Here is an 18653-nt window from a genome sequence, read left to right as displayed (position 1 = left end):
TAATTCAACGACCTGGAAATTGTGCCTAGGCGTTCCTTGGGCGACGCGTTTGCCGAGGTTGGGCGACAGGGATTCGAATACCATATTCTGGAACATGGCATTGTCCAATGCGGGCGCTCGTCGCATGCCGCTGAGTACACCAGATTCGCGAGAGCACGGTGAATAGCACAACCCTGACCATCTCCGCAATGTGCGTGTGTCGAGAGCATTCCAGCTGCGATGCATACAGCCCATGCTGCATAGCGATAGCGACACTACGATGCAAGCCCAAGTGTGTAGCGTTCCGATTCATCCGCCTCGCCATCCAAAGTCATACAAAGGTGTCCGAATGCGTTATAGTCGACCTCTAGAAGCAGCCGGTTGTCGATCTGCAAACACTTTCGGTTGAGGATCTGATCCAATGCAGTTAGTGGCGAACGGGTTTGGCATCCGTCCATGGGTTGGCCACTATTGCACAATAGTTCTAGCGTCAGAAGGTGTCTGTTGCTGGCGAAGCCAACGCATCGTGGTGTCTTACGACGATAGTGCATCCTTTTACTTGCGAATTCTCTCATTTTGAGAGAAATTGTTCGTTCAGATCGTTGAGATACGACGATAGTGCCTGACTATAACCCCGGTGGTATATTCGTAGCGGTACACATGAAAGACTGAGTATGCCGGTGCTTCTGAGTAATATATACATGTCGACCATCAGTTTAGCAAAGGCGATTCGAGCCGTAACAGTAGCAGTGTCTTGGACGTAGCCGTAGACTGCCAGGCTGCCCGATGAGGCATCATCGCCCGAGTCCCAGACTGTACAGCGATGCTTTGACAATGTCCTGGGCCCATCCAGCCCAGCCTCTTCCAGCCTGAACCATGTTCAAAATCTTGACAAAGGTACGGTTCCATTGGTCCTGATCTTCCCAATCATCGGCGTAAGGCTCGAAAACTGCCGTCTCGATACTGTCTGGAGCGCCACGAGTGACGAGCTCCCACTCGCCATTACCTTTTTGACGGACGTGCATCTTGGGACCAACAACAAGGGCCCTACCAAGTATGCGCGAATCAGCAACAAAGCGAGTACCTGCATCGACTACATCTTCGACCTTGCCCAGCGCGCCTCCTGCAAGTATGAAGCGCGCACCAGCCGTGACAATGGGCGTGTCGATGAAATACGGACAAAGAAGATTCACACGTATGCCTTGAAGGCCGCTAGTAACCCTCAGGCTCCTGAAGAGACCGAGGACTGCATGCTTTGCAGCACAGTACTGGGGCTGTATCGCAATGGGTGCAAGAGAGGCGATGGAGCCTAGCAATAGTATATGGCGGTCGCGGGGGGATCCGGTCGAAGGCTCCGAGTTCAAGCTGCAGGGTGAAGAACCTGGGTTCTTGGGGAGCCAGAAACAGGCAAGGTGAGTAGTGTAGAGCACACCGGTAAGGTTCACGTCCATGATTTTGAAGGCGGGCGGAGGTGGCTCGGGCGCATCAAGGTTGGCACCTTCTTGTAGGACGTCGCGGCCTGCTATGCCGGCATTTGCGACGACGCAGTCAATTCCTCCATGCGGGCTCTTGCTGACTGCTTCCTTGAAGAGGTTGACCTGCGACTGCCAGTCTGTCACGTCGCAGTGTACAAAGTGGGCCGAGCCGCCATTCTTGCTGTCCTTGTTGATGTCACGACACAGGGCATCTCCCTTTTGCACGTTGATGTCTCCCACAATGACTGTTGCACCGCCCGCCACCCATTGCCGTACGAAGCCCGCGCCGAAGCCACTCGCTCCTCCGGTGATGAGTATGACCTTGTCCTTGACCCAGGCTGCATCATAGGGGATGGTGATGTCGATGGGGGGAGATTGGACAATGTTTGGCTTCTGTGGCTTGTAGTCGTCCATGGCTGTGTCTTGAAGGTGTGTGGAGCGAGTACTACTACTGTACGGAGTGAGGGGTGGGGTGTGGTAAGCCTCTTATGTTCTCATGTTGCTGTGGGGTGTAAGACTGCTTACCGCACCACTATAGGAGGCGCTAAGTTAGTCTACCGCCTGTGTAAATTTCCAGCCGCATGCAACACCCCCCATCCTGTTCGCGACTCTTGGCATCATGACAACCAAGCCCCCCGCCCTCGATGTCGCGGCCACGCACCTCGTCGCCACGCTCTTCTACAAGGCCGACACGCCAAACCTGTTCCAGCATGCAGACCTGTCGCCACGCACTCCCAACGACCCCATCCCATCCGCCTCGCTCGAGTCGTTAAAAGATGGCGTCGTGCCTACCGAGGACCTCGCTGACTACCCGCTCGAGCCGCCCACACCTGGGCCTAACGCTCTCGACAACCTCTACGGAAGCTACATCAGCCAGAGCTGTCTCACCGATTTCTGCGCCACCCTCGCCGCCACCATCCCCGGTTTGGAACAGGACACCATCACAAGCAGGAGGCTCGAAGCCAGCAAACTCTGCAGGGTAGCCGAGGTCACGTTTCCCTTGCCCAGCGCTTCGCCCATTGCGCTCGAGACACTGCGGAGGCATGAGGCTATATCGCGCTTCGAGCGCAAATGGAACACCGAATGCGTCTTCCAGGCAGACACGGTCCACCGTCGGTACAAGAGGCTGGCTGTGTTCGACATGGACAGCACCCTGATACAGCAGGAGGTCATTGACGAAATCGCCTCGCTGATTGGTGTCGAGAAGGAGGTATCAGCCATTACCGCTGCCGCCATGAACGGCGAACTGGACTTTGAGGCCAGCCTGCGCGCACGATGCAAGCTGCTCAAGGGCGTGCCCAGCAGTGTCTTCGAGACGTTGAAGCCGCGCATCACACTGAACGAGGGCGTCAGAGAGCTCATCACCGCCCTGAAGCGACTGGGCTTCAAGACTGCCGTTCTCAGTGGAGGCTTCACCCCGCTGACGGGCTGGATGGGGCAGCAACTTGGCCTCGACTATGCCTTTGCCAACCATCTCGTTGTTTCTGATGACGGAGCCACGCTTACTGGCGAACTGACTGGCGAGATCGTCCATGCCCAGAAGAAACGCCAACACGTCCTCGAAATTGCCGAAAAAGAAGACATCCTTCTCGACCAAGTTGTATGCGTCGGTGACGGCGCAAACGACCTTCCCATGATGGGTATCGCTGGTCTGGGCGTTGCCTTCCACGCAAAGCCAAAGGTGCAGATGCAAGCTCCTGCTCGCCTCAACTCAAAGAGCATGATGGATGTGCTGTACCTCTTTGGTATCTCCAAAGAAGAGCAAGAAGCGCTGTTGCGATAGCGTAGTAGACCATGACTACAAGAGGTAATCAGCATGCCACAATATGCATCACCAAAGTCACAGACTTGCGACCTTTTATCCCAAAGACGAACGATGTGCACTCGACTTTTGACAACAGACCTTGTCACCCGTGTACTCATTGCACACCGCTACCAAGTATTTTACCGTGCCTTCTTCTCTTGACATCGTCTTTTGAGTGGTAAAGCAGAGCTGACCTGAGTTTGATCTCCAGCATAATATCATGTCCCGAGTGGTCTCGAGGACACTGACAGCGGGTCCTTTGTCTACGCGACAGCATGGCACGCGCATGGAATTTCGAGTGACTGCCATGATGACTAGTTCACGTTAATCTGCAACGATGCCGCTTGCATATAGTCTGACGGCTCGTGCTGTGAAATTGATCGCGCAACCCTCGTCGTCTTTGCAATACATAACCTCCTCTACACAGTCAATCTACCGACTTTTGCAGTCTACTTTGCCGAATCAACCTTTTGCGCATTTTTCTTTAAGTCCGCAAATGTTCGCACGTAATTCACGGGGGGAGATCAGTGTCCATAGAGACGGCTAATTAAGTTTCTAACTTCATAGCCGCTGAAGCAGATTCCACGAAGCTCTATAATCATCTACTATAATTTCAACATGCAGAATCGAGCAGGCTATTTAGTTCTTTTTTTATATTCGAAATCTGGTCACATGACTCGTCTTCTCGAGGAAAAACAAAGACTATTCATGTTCTTGTTTGAACGTGGTCAACCCCGTATCGGACAGCTCTGCTTCTTGTGCACAGTCCTACTCCTTCAGCTCATCCCTAACAAACTTACTCTTCCCCGCAACCTTGACCGCCAACAACCAGATACTAATATCGCTCATAATGTCCGCAGTCCCAACATCCGCTCCGATAGCCTTTGAAAACCAATTGCGCATCTCCACCGCTACCAAAGAGTCTACGCCGTACCGATAGATTGCTCTTTGAGAGTCAATGTCATCTTTGCTAACGACGAGAAGACTGGATAACTGAGTTTGTATAGCTTCCACCACGATATCCGTAGCTTGAACTAGCGAAGTAGCTTCGGAAAGCTTGTACGAAGGGCGGTTTTTGGCTTCGGCGGACGCGGTGTCGGAGGAGAATCGTGAAGGGAGTGTGTCCAGGTAGTGGTAGATCGGCCGCGTACTTCCGAGAGGTGCAACGATACCCATTGCGCGAAGATCAGCCGGCAGAGTCAAGGGTGTGATGATCTGAGAACCGACCGTGCTATTGTCAACTCGATCCGGGTCGCAGCAGAACCGGAGAAGGTTGTAGATGTCTTCCATGGGCACTTCCTCTAGCATGCCACGTACGCGGAGTAGAGCTTGTACTTGGTCGTTCTGGGCAACGTAGCCGACGCCTGTGACCATGCTGAGCGCGAGAGAGTGAGCACGCTGGCCGTGGCGCATTCGATGTGCTGCTAGTGTGTCTTGGTATGTGTTTCCGACGGTGTAGTTCGATTGACCAAATGAGCCCATAATGCCAGTCGAGGATGACATCATGATGAAGAAATCGAGACCAGGCGGAAGGAGTTTGTGTAGGTTCCAGGAGCCGTCTACCTTGGGCGCGAGCGACTGGTGCCACTGTTCGGTCGTCATCTTCGCAAAGGACGAATCTCGCATTACCATTGCTGCTTGGATGCATCCCTTGACTGCCGGGAGATGAGAAGAGGACACAAGCATCTTTCTAAGCTGATCGTGATCGGCGATGTCGCACACCGGAGCATATACCGCTGCGCCTTGGGTCTTCAGTTCCTGTACGAAGTGATCACGCTCTGATCCAGTGCCCTCAACTGGTGATCGCGATGGTAAGATGAGATGCTTAGCTCCATGCTGTACCATCCACCTAGCAATGCTCTGACCTATACCCCCAAACGCACCAGCGATAAGGTAGCTGGCATCTGGGCGGAAAAGGGGCTTCGTGGAGTTCTGGGCAGGTTCCATCGCAACAACCTCATCACTATCCATCTCGATTACTACCTTTTCAACCACCTCCACGTCTGTAAGCCGCCGGAAAGCAGTCTCAATCTCGCTCTGCTTGAACACGGTCGGAGGTAGAGCCATGGTGACCCGGTCATCTTCTATAAGCATTAATACACGCTTGAAGATATCCTTGAACATGTGGCTCTCGGCTAAGTCTTGGAAACCGACGCTGACGAAAGCGATGTTTTTCGTCGTAGGTGGAAGCACAATTTCCTTTGAGCCATTGGCGGTGGAGTGGAAAACATCCTTCTCCCCAACTCCAACAAAACGTCCAAAGGGAGCGATACACGGCCAAGAATCTTGTAAATGGTCTTCAGAGCCCACTACAACCGCGACGCCTTCACCGTTCGTCATACGACTGATACCGTGTTGAAAATCGAGGCTGTCGGTCGAGAATATGTTGGATTTCGGTACGCGTAGAGAGTTTTCCAGGAAACAAGCTCCGTCAGCCGAGTTTACTGTTGCAAAGATCCTTGTATACCCGTGAACAGCGGCGATTTTAATAATAGCTTGACCCAACACACTAGCAGCGTCGTGAACCAGGATTGAGTCGCCGCTATTCATGCCACAATATTGTGTCAAAACATAATAGGCAGTGCAGAAAGCCACGGGATAGGCTGCGGCCTCGCAAAAGCTCATCCTGTCTGGGACTCTCTGTAGTTGTGAAGCTTTACAGCGAGCAAGTTGCGCGACTCCACCTCGTGTGACGCCGAAGACGCGATCGCCAATTTGAAAGTCTGCGTCATGCGATGATCCAGTGTTTACCACAACTCCAGCAATCTCACTTCCAAACGTTTCATCGTGAACCTGACCAAGGGCTACCAGGGCGTCCCGCGTATTGAGACCGACTGCCTTGACCTGAATGACAACGTCATCTGACGCAAGCTCATCCATTCGGATAGAAGTTTGCTCATAATGCAGTGTTTTGAGGATGCCTGCGGCACCAATGGTCAGCTTCGGGCTGTCAAGTTCGCTCCAAGGCTTGGTAATGGAAACCGCAGTAGCTTTAGCGGATAGCGCTTGGACGGTAAGCTCCGCGTCGTCAACCACACGCGGAGTGCACAGACGGCCATCTATCTCACAGTACTCGTCTTCTGGGTCAGCTTGCGTTTCCAATAGCGCGGTAGCAACTTTGGTGATGTTGGTAGCAAGAGTGTCAAGCCCAGTCTCAGGATTAAGGCTAATGCTCACGAGCCGGTAGTCCTCAGATTCGGTTGCCAGCGTACGTACCAATCCCGAGACCAGACCTTCCGTAGGGCTTTGGTCAATGGTTTGGTGTTGGAATGTGGTCCATATGAGAGTATTAGCTTTCAACAGAAGACTCCTGATGTTTGCGAGCTCGTCTTCTTGCATGCGTCGAAGTAAGTTTCCGTCCAGGCCAGGGAGAAACACGCAGGTAGCCTTGTCGAGCCCATGTTGGGAGATAGAGCTCCATGTGACTAGAGATACGCCGAAGTCATCTTGCGCTGACATTGTTCGTCGAAGTGCTTGCATCAACTCTGACTGCGATGGCTCTAAGTCGTCATAGATAATGTGAATACAGGATTTGGACAACACCGGCTGAGGTGACACAGGCGTGAGACGATGGAACTCGGCCGGCTGCCAGTCAATTCGGTACAAGCTCCGAGGCACTTCTTCTTTGTCGGTCGATGGGCTGTTGCGGCCGATGGTAGAAGTCTCTAAATCGCCGTAGAAGCAAAGTTCCTGGGTATTGGCAAACGCTGCAGTGATGGAGAAGAGCTTGTTGCGGAAACCACGTCCAGCAACCTTCGCATGCACGACCACATCCTGCGGGTCGGATGGATCGCGCATCAACTTTACAGAGAACCAGGCATTGCTGAAGCCCGTCGGCACTGTGGTAGCTGATGAGTCTTTAGCGTATATTGAGTAGGCTGGAAATGTCGTTTGGAGAATAGTGTCCAATGCAGCCGGATGAATAAAATGCGGGTCGCTGTAGCTGAATTTCGCATGCCTCTGCCAATCCCGGAGGCCAATCGTACCTGTAGCCTGGTTGCGCTGATCCCATTTGACATTGCGCATTCCCTTGAACGTTGGACCGTACGTGAGACCAGCTTGACCGAAAGCACCGTAGATGTCAGCACTATCGATAGCAATACGGCATTCCTGCGAAGCTGCAAGGAACGCCTGTTTCTTCTCTTCCATTGCCGTCGCGGATTCGGCAAGCTCTCCAGAACTCTCACGACGATCATCGTATTCGATCGCAACATATCCTTTACAGCAAAGGTGCCATCCGCCATCTTCGTGTACGAAGAGGGAGAACTGGTTCCATAAGCTACCTGGCTGCACATCACGTGATTCGACTGCCGCTGGCCGCAATGTGAGCTGTATCTCGGTACCACGAGCGTCTGCCGAAAGTGTCATGGCTTTAGTGAATGTGACGTCTTTGAGCTTGTAGCCTGACACATTTTCGGCTCGATGACCATAGTACTGGCGCGTAGCTTCGATGGCCATCGTAAGCATTCCCGCAGCAGGCATGAGGCAAAGACCGTTGATCTGATGATCATGAAGGTACGGGGATTGGTCTAGAAGGATACGGTTTGTCCAACGTGCTTCGTGCTCGTTCCAGTCGGGTGTGCGCGAGCCAAGAAGCTCATGATGCACGAACTGTGTTTGACGGTACTGAATGCTCGTTCGGCCTTCGAGCCAATATTTTTTCTTGTCTTCAAATTGATAACACGGGAGTGAGGGTAGGAACATGGGACTTTTGTCACTCTCCTTGTTAACTTCAGTTATATCGATGCTTGCGCCGATTGTGTGGAGCTTCCCTGCACATTCCAGAGCTGTAATGTCGGCGGCGCGGTCACGACGTAACACAGAGCTGTAGTCGATCGCAACATCCCTTCCGTTTTCTTTGAGTATATCACCTAGCGGCGAACGTAGAACGGAGTGAGGGCCAATCTCGACAAAGAACAAAGTTGACGCGTCTTGTCGCGCGCATATACTCTGCAAGGCAGCTGAGAACTTTACTGATCCAGCGAGATTTTGCTGCCAATATTCGGAAGTTTGTAGCACATTCAGTTGCTGAACATTCTTCCCAGTGACGGTCGAGACAAAGGACGGTTGAGCCTCGACTTGTTCACCAGGCTCGATCGTTCGAAGAAGCTTCTCATAAACTCCAGCAACTGGCTTCATGTAATGTGAATGATAAGCAACGTCAATCTTGAGAATATGAAGTTCGATATTCGCTTGCTTGAGAGCGATAACCAGCTGATGAATCATGCTATGCGAACCCGAAAGTGTGAAGCTCATTGGGCTGTTGTAGCAGGCGATGGCGATGAGATTGGTCGGATATTCTGCATTCTGCTTGTCCATAATATGTTTCCAAGCTTCCAAGGGGGCCTGAACAGCTATCATAGCGCCCGGAGAAGGGTTGAGAGTTTGAGCGATGGCAACCGCTAGTCCTCGAAAATAAGCAATCATCCAAGCAGACTCTTGTGAGATTGCACGGCTGGCATATGCGGCAGCGATCTCACCTGAAGAGTGGCCCACAGATATCGAAGCGCAGACTCTCCAAGAGTTCAACAAGTCATGAATGGCCATCTGTAGAGCGGTGCAGATAGGCTGACTGAGCTCTGGTTGATGGATGACCGAATCTTCTTTCGACGTGAGGTATAATTCGTCGATAAGGGACCATGCACTGCCAAGTGATTTGAAGTATCGATCTGCTTTAAGCATGGCATCGCGGAAAGGCGGGTAGATCATGAGTTCGCGCCCCATTCCGTGCCACTGTGCACCTTGACCGGTGAAGACGAAACACAGATTTACTCGCTGTCTGGCTCGCGTAGGGGCAGACCAGGAGAGTTGCGACAGCGAATTTGGCAAAGCGACACAAACAGACTTCCATGGAAATGATGTCCGCTTCTCAGCCAAGGTGTACGCTACATCGTTGAGAAGTTGGTGATCGTTCTCATCGTCTGCATGATTACGCATCCACTTTTCGAAGGTGGAGATGGATCGCTGAGTGGCACGCTCGTCGAACGCGGATAGTACGAACAGCTTTGGGGCAGTTTCATGGTCATCTATTGAATCAGGTGGCGTATTGTCTGCAAAGAAATCCGAACATGCGCTGGTACCCGTACTATAGTTGCCATCCTCGCCATTGATCGCCAAGGCATCGTAGGTAGCTGGTTTGGTTGCTTCTTCACTTGCGTGAAGCAATTCAGTGCAGTGTCGACCAGACAAGCCATGATCACGAAGAAAGCTCAGCGCATCGTCCAGAACGACGTGGGCGTTCGTACCTCCGTAACCGAATGAGTTCACACTGGCGCGTCGAATGCCACTCGTCGGCCAGGTTGCCGGTACTAACGGAAACTTCAAGTTGGGACCAGCTGCCGCAACAGCCGGGTTGATACGCTCAGGATATACATTCGGAGGAATGATGCCCTTCTCTAATACAAGAAGCGTCTTGATGACACCCGCAATTCCACTAGCGCCTTCAGGATGACCCATGTTGCTTTTGAGGGCACCCACGAAGATCGGGTCTTCGGGCGTCCGACAGGAGAATACATTGCTGATAGCTGCAGCTTCGCAGGGATCTCCCACTGGTGTACCGGTGCCATGCGCCTCGAAATAGCGAGTGTGACCAAGATCAAGACCTGCCCGTGCATACGTCTCACGAATGAGTCGTTCTTGAGCGGATTGGCTGGGCGATGTGATGCTGGGAGTGTTTCCATCTTGACCGCAACCAGTTGATCGCACGACACCCCGGATGGTGTCTCCATCCGCTATGGCCGTAGAGAGTCGCTTGAGAATGAGAACACCAAAGCCCTCACCTCGAGCGTAGCCCGATGCGCGCTCATCGAACGAATAACATACACTATCTTTGGACATCATGTTGAGGCTACTCAGGAGAGCTGTCGAATCTGGAAGTAGGCACAAATTGTTGCCACAAACGAGTGACTATAACCGTCGGTCAGTCGAGGTACCGCGAAGGAAGTAGAAAATCGACATACCATGTCTACACTCCCAGCTGAGAGTTCCTGACATGCTAGGTGGAAAGCGACGAGCCCGCCTGAGCAAGCCGTATCAACCGTCATACTTGGGCCGCTGAAGTCGTAGAACCAACTCAGTCGATTGGCCAGCATAGCCAAGCCACTGGATCCGACGATGCGGTAGTCACCGGGCATCTGGGCATCACGCTGAGAGATCTGACTGTACTCCTGGAGTAGACAGCCAACGTGAACAGAAGTCCTGGTACCCATGGCTGCTTGCATGGGAATACCGGCTACGAGCAACGGTTAGCGCTTGTCATAGTAGTAAGTAGAAAGTGATATACCGTTTTCGAGAGCATGATAGCTTGTCTCAAGCAAAAGGCGCTGTTGAGGGTCCATACACTCCGCCTCCGCGGGCTGAATGGAGAAGAAAGGGGCGTCGAACCGGGCGGGATCATCCGCGAGAAAGTGGCCACCCCGATTCTTCACGGTACCAGGACGATGGCCATGCTCTTTGTAGAAACCATCGATATTCCATCGATTCTTGGGAATCTCGGTCATGGTAGACCGACGCTCTATTAATAGCTTCCAGAAGCTTTCAGCGTTTGTGATATCCTGGGGAAATTTGAAGCCAAAGCCCACGATCGCAATAGGTTCTACCCTATTGGGACTTGAGGACGACATAGGGAACTCTTCAGAATCGATAAAGGCGTCCATTTCGAAAAGGTATTATTAGTCTGGATAGTAGATAGTAATGAGTATCTCGATCGAGGTCAGGCCATGAAGGTTCATAAGTGCCTCACTGCTCTGGTATAGTAGAATTGGTCGTGGGGCCGATATACAACAGTGCTGGGGAATGCGGGGCCTTTATTGCAAGGGCGAGCAAGTAGTTACTGATCTTTTTTTACACATAACGTGTGGAATCGATGTTGATTGAGGCAATTGTACACTGTTACCAACTAGTCTGATGACGAGCGGCGCCAGGTCCCACGCCATGCGGACCCGATGCAAGCGTAAAAGCCTTAGAATCCGGAGTAGGAGGTGCATTTGGAAGGTCATGTCCTCCTCAGTGGCCAGTTTGTCCAACTTCGTAGAGGGCATAGTAGGCCACGCATGAAGACGGCCCTTTTACACTCCAAATATCCCAAATTACCGGCGCCGTGAGAGGAGCCACTCTCGCAAACAGTGGTGATTCGATAGTTAGCACTCTAGAGACCAACACTTGGAGGCCTAGAAAAGAAGACCCACGCAGTAGTATACCATATACGGCTAGACTAGTGTAGACGGCGTTTTACCCGCATTCAGGCGTACTCCAGTGCTCGGACACTAAACCGTGCGGATATGAAATTCTTAAAGAATGGAGTTTAGATATCCCAGAAATTGCGTGAGGATATCGTCAACTATGAAAACTGTCCATGCATTTTTCGGAGTCGAATTATGTTCGTAATATAAAAAGGGAGGTCGAAAACCGTATCCGGGCGACCGAAAACTGGGAGGGAACGATAAGCCAGTGGTTACAAGGTCCTGTTCTTGAAGCCATGCAGTCTTACGCCCGCCGTGATCGACATGGGACATTCGAGGTAGGACTTTGCGACTTGGCGCTTTCGCTAACGCCACCGGTTACGATGATAGGCTGCTCGGTCATCGAAATCCTGCGTTATCTAGTAGAAAGTATCGCCCGTGTTCCACAACATATCACTGCGCGCATAGAATGCGCACCGAACTATACAGATTGACACGGTGTCCAGTCACTCAAAGTTCTTAGTTGGCATATTGCGCGCCCACTCAGCCGGCTCGTATACGCCAGCACCACTTCGCCCTAAACCCTTCGTATGTTCGATGCCGGGCGTCTCGTATCAGAGATCTTGGCTGCGGTACGCCTGGCTTGGCTGATGAAGCTCCGGTCTCCCGCATGCTGTCAGCTTATGTGTGATTGGAAAATGCCCCGGAGTGTCCACGTGACATACCCAGCCGCTGTAAGCACTCCGGAATGATGTTTTGAACATGAGCAGACATGCGTCGCAGCTCATCGAGTTTCTATCGTGGTTTTGAGGCTCATAGGATGATTGTAACAAGGAGGTGTCACAGAGTACTGTGCCGAGGTCTAGGAGCGCACATTTGATTATGTGCACGGCCTGGAGCCTCCAGCATGTCTCAAACCACGACTACCCAGAGTATCATTGTATGCGTCGAGTCTGTATATCAGAATCCATGGGGTTCTCGAGCTCAGGCATGCATTTGAACAGGTTGCTGCATAGCGCGGTACTCGCAACGTTGTCATGTACCCCACCCTCGAAGATCAGAATTTTTCGAGCCGCATTGTAAGCGCACAATTTTTATTGGATAGCAGCCGGTTGTGGTGGAGCCGAGAAGGCTTCTGCAGTCGAGACTTCGAGTTTTACTATTGCATAGAGAGATCAGATACGACCTGTCTCTGTTCCTTGACTGTTAGAATAATTTGGATACTTGTACCTGCTTGCATTCCCCCATGTCGACGGTTGCGTTGTGAGAGCTGCCGCTGCCTTCAATGAGATGGTTGGTAACAGGCAATTTGATTGAAGGTCGTCGTCCTCTAGCTTTGACGCAAAGAAGTAAGCGTGAATGGAACGGGCTGATATGGTCCTGGTTGGTACATCTTCATGAAACTCGATGATTGACTGGAGTGTTTGGTTGGAAAATCAAAGAGCTCTTTGATAGTTTCGATGTAAACTGTTGGAGTCAGGCGTGCAAATCGTGCGAGTCGAGGTTCTTTGTCGCGTTTATAGTAACGGTAAGGGCGCGTCAGATACGCTAGCTGATCTTCGTCATCAGATGTGCTCCCTTTATTCATGTGTCTGTCACGAGGGTGACTTACCAGTTGTTGCATGCCGTAAGTCGCTTGCCTCCAGGCCGATTCAGCAAGATGTAAAGAAACAGGGTGCTGGATAGATGCGCATATAACGGCAGTGGTGCAGTACTGCGCAACGGGCAGCCTATGCCATAAAATCCGAACAACATGTGCTCGTCGTGTCCACATTGTTCTGTTCGCTCAGATTGCCACAGACAGAGAGTCCTTGGAGAAACGACTGCTAATATGGCAGAAGCGCTATTGTTTCGAACGACCAGGTATTTGGTGACCAGGGATAGGGGTGGGTTATTTGTTCTTGAGCTTGAGGACGCGTCCGAGGGCCCGTCAGCCCTATGTCGTGCATAGCTGGGTGAAAGGGCTGGGTGCGCGCAGCCAGGAACCCGCTGAGCCACCACGTGTCGTTTCAGCCATCAGCGTGTCGGAGTCGTCGTCTCCCTCCTCGTGGAGAGCAAAGATGCGTAGAGCTGTAAGAGCCACACATGCAAGGGTGATGGTTGCGCGGAGACGATGCAGGTTATTGCGCGCCACATCGCTGCCTAGGGGGGCTATTCTGGAGTGACATGATCCGACACATCATTTCCTTACAGTCCGATAAACTCGTCTCCTACTTCTCGGGAAATTGACACCGTACGGCCACGTTCAGAGCCACCAGCGCAGGGTATAAGTTGCGTAGTATTGACGTCATGCAACAGCCGTGTGTCTTCACTGCGCCCGGTGAGTCAGCACGACGAACTATCGTTTCATGCCACTGCAGGTCGGAGGACCTGTGGCCAGGTTCTCGGATTGCCGTGTGTGGTGGTCGGTGTCGATGGTGTGGGGACGTGGGTGAGGATGGACGGCAGCGGTGGTTGACTTCTCGACGCGTCGTGGACGAGGATCGCTCGGGAGCGCGGGGCAGGCAGCACACGCTACGGCCATCTCCGACGCTTCCTGACGGCCTGGACACGACCGCGGAATCACAGTCATTTCTACATAATCGACATCTGGGAGCTTTACGTAGCATCGTGTACTGCCCCTCTCAGCTTCACTCAATATGACTGTGCGCATCGCCGAAGGGCTCACGCCCGAACAGCTAACCTTTTTCAACGAGAATGGTTATCTCCTGATACCAGATGCGCTGTCGCAAGACACGGTCAAGCAGTTGCTGGAAGACACAAACAAGATGCTAAACGACTTCTCACTCGACGACCATCCCATGACCAAGTTCTCGACTGGCGGCGACGACGGCGCGGATCACGTTGGAGACAGCTACTTCCTGGAATCCGGCGACAAGGTACGCTTCTTCTTCGAAGAGGGTATGTCATGCGATCAAGCAGCCATGGCACGCGTGCTGACCCACAAACAGATGCCTTTGACAAGTCTGGCTCCTTGACCAAGCCCAAACACCGCGCCATTAACAAGATCGGCCACTACCTCCACGAGCTCTCGCCTTCGTTCCGCACCATATCACTCTCAGCCCGCAATGCCGCCATTGCGTCCTCGCTCGGGTTCCGCGACCCTCGTGTCCTGCAGTCTATGGTCATCTGCAAGCAGCCTGAGATAGGCGGTGCAGTGCCTCCACACCAAGATAGTACCTTCTTGTACACAGATCCGCCGAGCGCAGTTGGCTGGTGGTATGCGCTCGAGGATGCGACACAGGAGAATGGGTGCCTAAGCTTCGCTGCTGGGAGTCATAAGCGTGCTGCTATTGAGAAGAGATTTGTCAGGACGGGCAATGGTACTGGATTCATTGACAATGAGGGTGCCAAGTTTCCAAAGAGTATAAAGCAGGAGACAAATCCCGAGAAGGACTACGACATGGTCGAGAAGGAGGAGAGGTACGACATGGGCGAGGTCAAGGCTGGTACACTTGTGCTCATCCACGGCAACATTCTGCACAAGAGCGAAAAGAACACCAGCAACAAGAGCCGGAATATCTATACGTTCCATGTGATTGAGGGCGACGAGAGGTATGACGAGAGGAATTGGTTGCAACCGCCCGAGCAGGGGTTCTCGAAGCTGTTTCAGGAAGAGGCGGCGACGACCGAGGCAAACAACAGACTGGCCGAGGACTGGTAGCTGGTCTGTCGCAATCTTGATAGATGTTTCACGATTTGCTCTGGACGCACAACGCGATACCACAAAGTACAAAGGCCATGCCTATCCATGTGTCTTTCCATTGTTAGCTTTCGTCCCATGACGGGGCAGCGAGACAACGTACCCCTGCTGATGACCTTCTTCTCTGCCCACCACTCCCCTAGCACGGTGAACAGAAAAGCGAGCGAGTTCGTGATTGGCACCGTGAGGCTCAACTCCGCTTTACCAATCAATATAAAGAACCATACACTGCCGGTGACGTTCAACAATAGCGGCACCGCATACGCTGGTCGGCTTAAGACGCCAATCACTGCGTATAGTACTCCGAGTACCTTCTTCTTGAGCCACGAGTTATTTGGGTCTGTGAGGGCAGGGCGCTGCGGTGGAGTGTAGTTCCTGGCATGTGCGTATTAGCTTGCTGGACAGGTCATGTATTGGACTTGCGGAAGCAAAGGAAAGGTTAGCAGAAAGTGGTAGAAACCCAAGCTTACATGGCAGCTTTTCGCATGAACGGCGTCGTAAGTCCCCAGCATGCGCCCACCATAAGGAAGCCTACAATCCAACGGAAGATGGAAGGTTGAGGCTCATTGGCCACGGGCGCGTCGGGGTCCATTGTGTTGATGACGAATGCGCTATTGGCAGCAAGATCTTGATAACAGAGTAACGCTCGAGTCGTGGCCCTGTGTTGTTGTTGTTGTTGTTGTTGTCGTCGTCGTTGTAGCGTTGATGCAGTCGTTGTGCTTTGGAAACCTCGGGCTACCTAGGTACGGGCGGCAGACCCACAGCCGTTTGGATGACGCGCTAGGTAAGGAAGTTAACCCAACCGTGCGCAATATCCTGAGCGCGCCCTCATACCACCATCACCATCGCAACGACAAGTGTTTGCCGCCTCTCACAACCTCTCGGCAGCTTCCTGAAATCGACTTGAGATACCCATTGGCCACATGCCATGGGGCTAATTAAACTGCATGAGACAGAAGACAATGCCGTCGCGACCGGGTGAGGACAAAAGCGAGACCCAGCAACGTCGCGGCGCTTTGGGTTCTGCTGTCATGTCCGCCTCAAGATGGGCGATCAATCTACTCCCGGACCCGAACCAATGTGGAACGTTGCCGTCAAGGTCAATATGCATGTTTGGTTCTCTTTCGCATTCAATATGCAACGCGCATCGAACTGTCCCCGGCCCACGCCTTGCACGGAAATATCGAAGTCAGTTAACCAGTTATCCTTCCCCTATACTCTGGGTTCTGAACTAGCCACGTCCTGCGACCCCACCATCAGTCTCTGTCTCTCCTCCCATTCACATCACCTAGATATCAATACGCGTCTTACATCCTCTCAGTGTAGACGGGTATTGCCGACCAAGAACTATTTGCAGCGTGGTTGAATTCCGAGTTCCAGACTCCCGGTAGTTGGGGTGGTGAGACTGTCTCATTAGGATGAACATGTCGTAATTCACGAGACCTGATCAACGGCTTCATGTTTACAGCTCATGCAGCTGCACAGGCACTTCAAACATTAGTTCTGAAACCACCTTTCATGCGGCCTAGCTACCTCGCCGGTCGGGTCAAACTTCGGCATACACAAAGAGACGGGTCAACAAAGAATCATCTACAAGTCGATTGTCGTGTAACGGGTACCTGCGGTATGGACGACGCCTCTAAAGAAAGTACCCCAAGATCCGGTATCTGGCTGCATGAGCACGAACCCTCTGTCGTTACCAAATGCCCAATGGCCCTGGTCGCAAATTCGTAATGTTTGGGACCTGGACGGTGCGAACGCCTCAAAACTACTTGAAACGAAAGGGCTGGGGCTTGGTCATGCCCCATTCCAACCCTGGGTCAGCCCGATTCGACCTAGTACGCTAAGTATAGCTGGAATGTGCACCGAGTAGGCGATGGCTGGCAAGGTGCTCTGCCATATTTGGATGCAGAGTTGAATGTCCCCATCTGGTTTGTTTAGCACGCTTGTTATGAGGCATCATTGGCACGTTACAGAAATTATTCCTGCGGGCTTGAAACCACTACAGCACATTTACCAGTAAGGTACAAGTACCGTGTTACTCTCATCGTCTGTTCTGCCACCAACTGCGACAATCCTCGCTTACCTTCCTGGCCATAATCTGAGCACAACACGCAGGCACGTGAGAAACTCACTTCAGTATATCGTTATTCCATCAGCCCCCTACCGACATTATGCCAATCCGACAGACCAGCAACAAAGAGGGCGACGTGGTCGATCTAGATCGCCTCTTCGAAGAGTATGTTCAAACGGACTTGCTCAATCACTTCGGTGAATGCAACCCCAATCAAACGAGCTCGGAGGAACCAAAGCATCTTTTTGACTCACTTTTGTCGAATGAGAGTGAGCTTTTTGGCTCTGAGCCTATACTTGATCGGGAAACGCAGGCTGCTTGGCACAAGGCTCTCGAAAAGTACGAACAAAACCCAACCCTACTGCGAGCCGAGGACTCTACATCATCTTCTTACGTTACTTCGTCTACGGGAAATGACTCTTTGAGCGACTCTGAGTTGTTGAGTCTTGACGATTTCTTTGAACTCGAGAGGAAGCAATCTAGGTCCATCTCTCAGCCTCCTACAACTCGACCCCACGCTTCCGGTCGATCTGTCAAAAAGGCTGTGTCTATCTACAATCAGCTGAAGCACCGTGGCATCTCGAAGACCTCTAAAAAGCCGCATGCCTCAACTTTCACAAAGATGATGCAATCTTCTCAACACCACCCTTCAGCTGGGAATACGTGGACCCGCAAGACGGACAGTCTGCCAAACTCTTTCGTAAGAGCCTCGTCACATGGGATTACCTCGCCCCCACTGTCTACCAAGAGCAAAAGCAACGAGTTCTTCGCCCGGGGCCATTACCGGACCTACGCCGATAGCTATTCTAGCCTACCCAGCAACGCATCTGGCTTTCCTAGCTACCAATTGACACCTTGCGCATCGCCAGCAACTGGCATCTCTGGCAACAGCGGTTGCGGCTTTGGCAACGATACGGGGCTCTCTTCCAGCTCTTCCAGTGCGCCAAGTGCGGCTCTCCCAGCCTTGCAGACCCCGCCCTCTTCTCTCCAATTACCTATGACAGCGTGGGGCCCTAACACATCATCAGCTCTGGATCTTGGCTTCTCAGCCTCGTGTGGTTCTACTGACGGCACCCAAAGTGCAGGCTGGTGGGATGACAACGTTTCCACCGGTCACCCTTCCCATCCGATCAGCTTCAGCCAAGGCAACTTACGGTCCACAAACCAGAACATGAGATTGGAAGGACTGGGGATATCTTGCGAACCGGGTCCGTACGGCTTTGGCAGTATGTACGATGGTTATTCTGCCTCGAGGTCCTCGGCCGCATATGACATGGCTGCCTATGGTGTCATGTACAACACGCAGCCACAGTCACAACAGCATCATCATCATCATCATCACATGCAACACCAAGTTTCCTCTATCAGTCAGTCAGTCTCGCGCTCTCCTTCGCCACGGGCCGAACCACGCTTCCACCGACAGTCGCACGCATCTAGC

At 52.4% G+C, this 18653-nt stretch overlaps 6 protein-coding genes across 6 annotated transcripts; 2 read left to right on the top strand and 4 right to left on the bottom strand.

Moving 5' to 3' along the window:
• Nucleotides 1-588: 588 nt before the first annotated feature.
• Nucleotides 589-1900, bottom strand: ACET3X_004164 (uncharacterized protein). The gene has a single exon (XM_069450339.1). The coding sequence runs from the start codon at nucleotides 1866-1868 to the stop codon at nucleotides 774-776; it is 1095 nt and encodes a 364-aa protein (XP_069308142.1). The 5' UTR covers nucleotides 1869-1900; the 3' UTR covers nucleotides 589-773.
• A 173-nt stretch (nucleotides 1901-2073) lies between these two features.
• Nucleotides 2074-3237, top strand: ACET3X_004163 (uncharacterized protein; the record flags this gene model as incomplete). The annotated part of the gene is made up of 1 exon (XM_069450338.1): nucleotides 2074-3237. The coding sequence occupies one exon, from the start codon at nucleotides 2074-2076 to the stop codon at nucleotides 3235-3237; it is 1164 nt and encodes a 387-aa protein (XP_069308141.1).
• A 789-nt stretch (nucleotides 3238-4026) lies between these two features.
• ACET3X_004162 (uncharacterized protein) lies at nucleotides 4027-10913 on the bottom strand (the record flags this gene model as incomplete). The annotated part of the gene is made up of 3 exons (XM_069450336.1): nucleotides 4027-10164; nucleotides 10218-10489; nucleotides 10541-10913. The coding sequence occupies 3 exons, from the start codon at nucleotides 10911-10913 to the stop codon at nucleotides 4027-4029; spliced, it is 6783 nt and encodes a 2260-aa protein (XP_069308140.1).
• A 1855-nt stretch (nucleotides 10914-12768) lies between these two features.
• ACET3X_004161 (uncharacterized protein) lies at nucleotides 12769-13062 on the bottom strand (the record flags this gene model as incomplete). The annotated part of the gene is made up of 2 exons (XM_069450335.1): nucleotides 12769-12990; nucleotides 13051-13062. The coding sequence occupies 2 exons, from the start codon at nucleotides 13060-13062 to the stop codon at nucleotides 12769-12771; spliced, it is 234 nt and encodes a 77-aa protein (XP_069308139.1).
• A 1015-nt stretch (nucleotides 13063-14077) lies between these two features.
• On the top strand, nucleotides 14078-15102 carry ACET3X_004160 (uncharacterized protein; the record flags this gene model as incomplete). The annotated part of the gene is made up of 2 exons (XM_069450334.1): nucleotides 14078-14339; nucleotides 14390-15102. The coding sequence occupies 2 exons, from the start codon at nucleotides 14078-14080 to the stop codon at nucleotides 15100-15102; spliced, it is 975 nt and encodes a 324-aa protein (XP_069308138.1).
• A 28-nt stretch (nucleotides 15103-15130) lies between these two features.
• ACET3X_004159 (uncharacterized protein) lies at nucleotides 15131-15733 on the bottom strand (the record flags this gene model as incomplete). Its single annotated transcript, XM_069450333.1, has 3 exons — nucleotides 15131-15195; nucleotides 15245-15516; nucleotides 15612-15733. 3 exons carry the CDS (start codon nucleotides 15731-15733, stop codon nucleotides 15131-15133), a joined length of 459 nt encoding a protein of 152 aa, XP_069308137.1.
• Nucleotides 15734-18653: the final 2920 nt, after the last annotated feature.

This window comes from Alternaria dauci, chromosome 3 (assembly GCF_042100115.1).
Source record: "Alternaria dauci strain A2016 chromosome 3, whole genome shotgun sequence".
In the NCBI taxonomy this organism is placed as follows: Eukaryota; Fungi; Ascomycota; class Dothideomycetes; order Pleosporales; family Pleosporaceae; genus Alternaria; species Alternaria dauci.
Note: the sequence above shows the minus strand (reverse complement) of the source record. Positions and strands in the feature narration are given on the sequence as shown.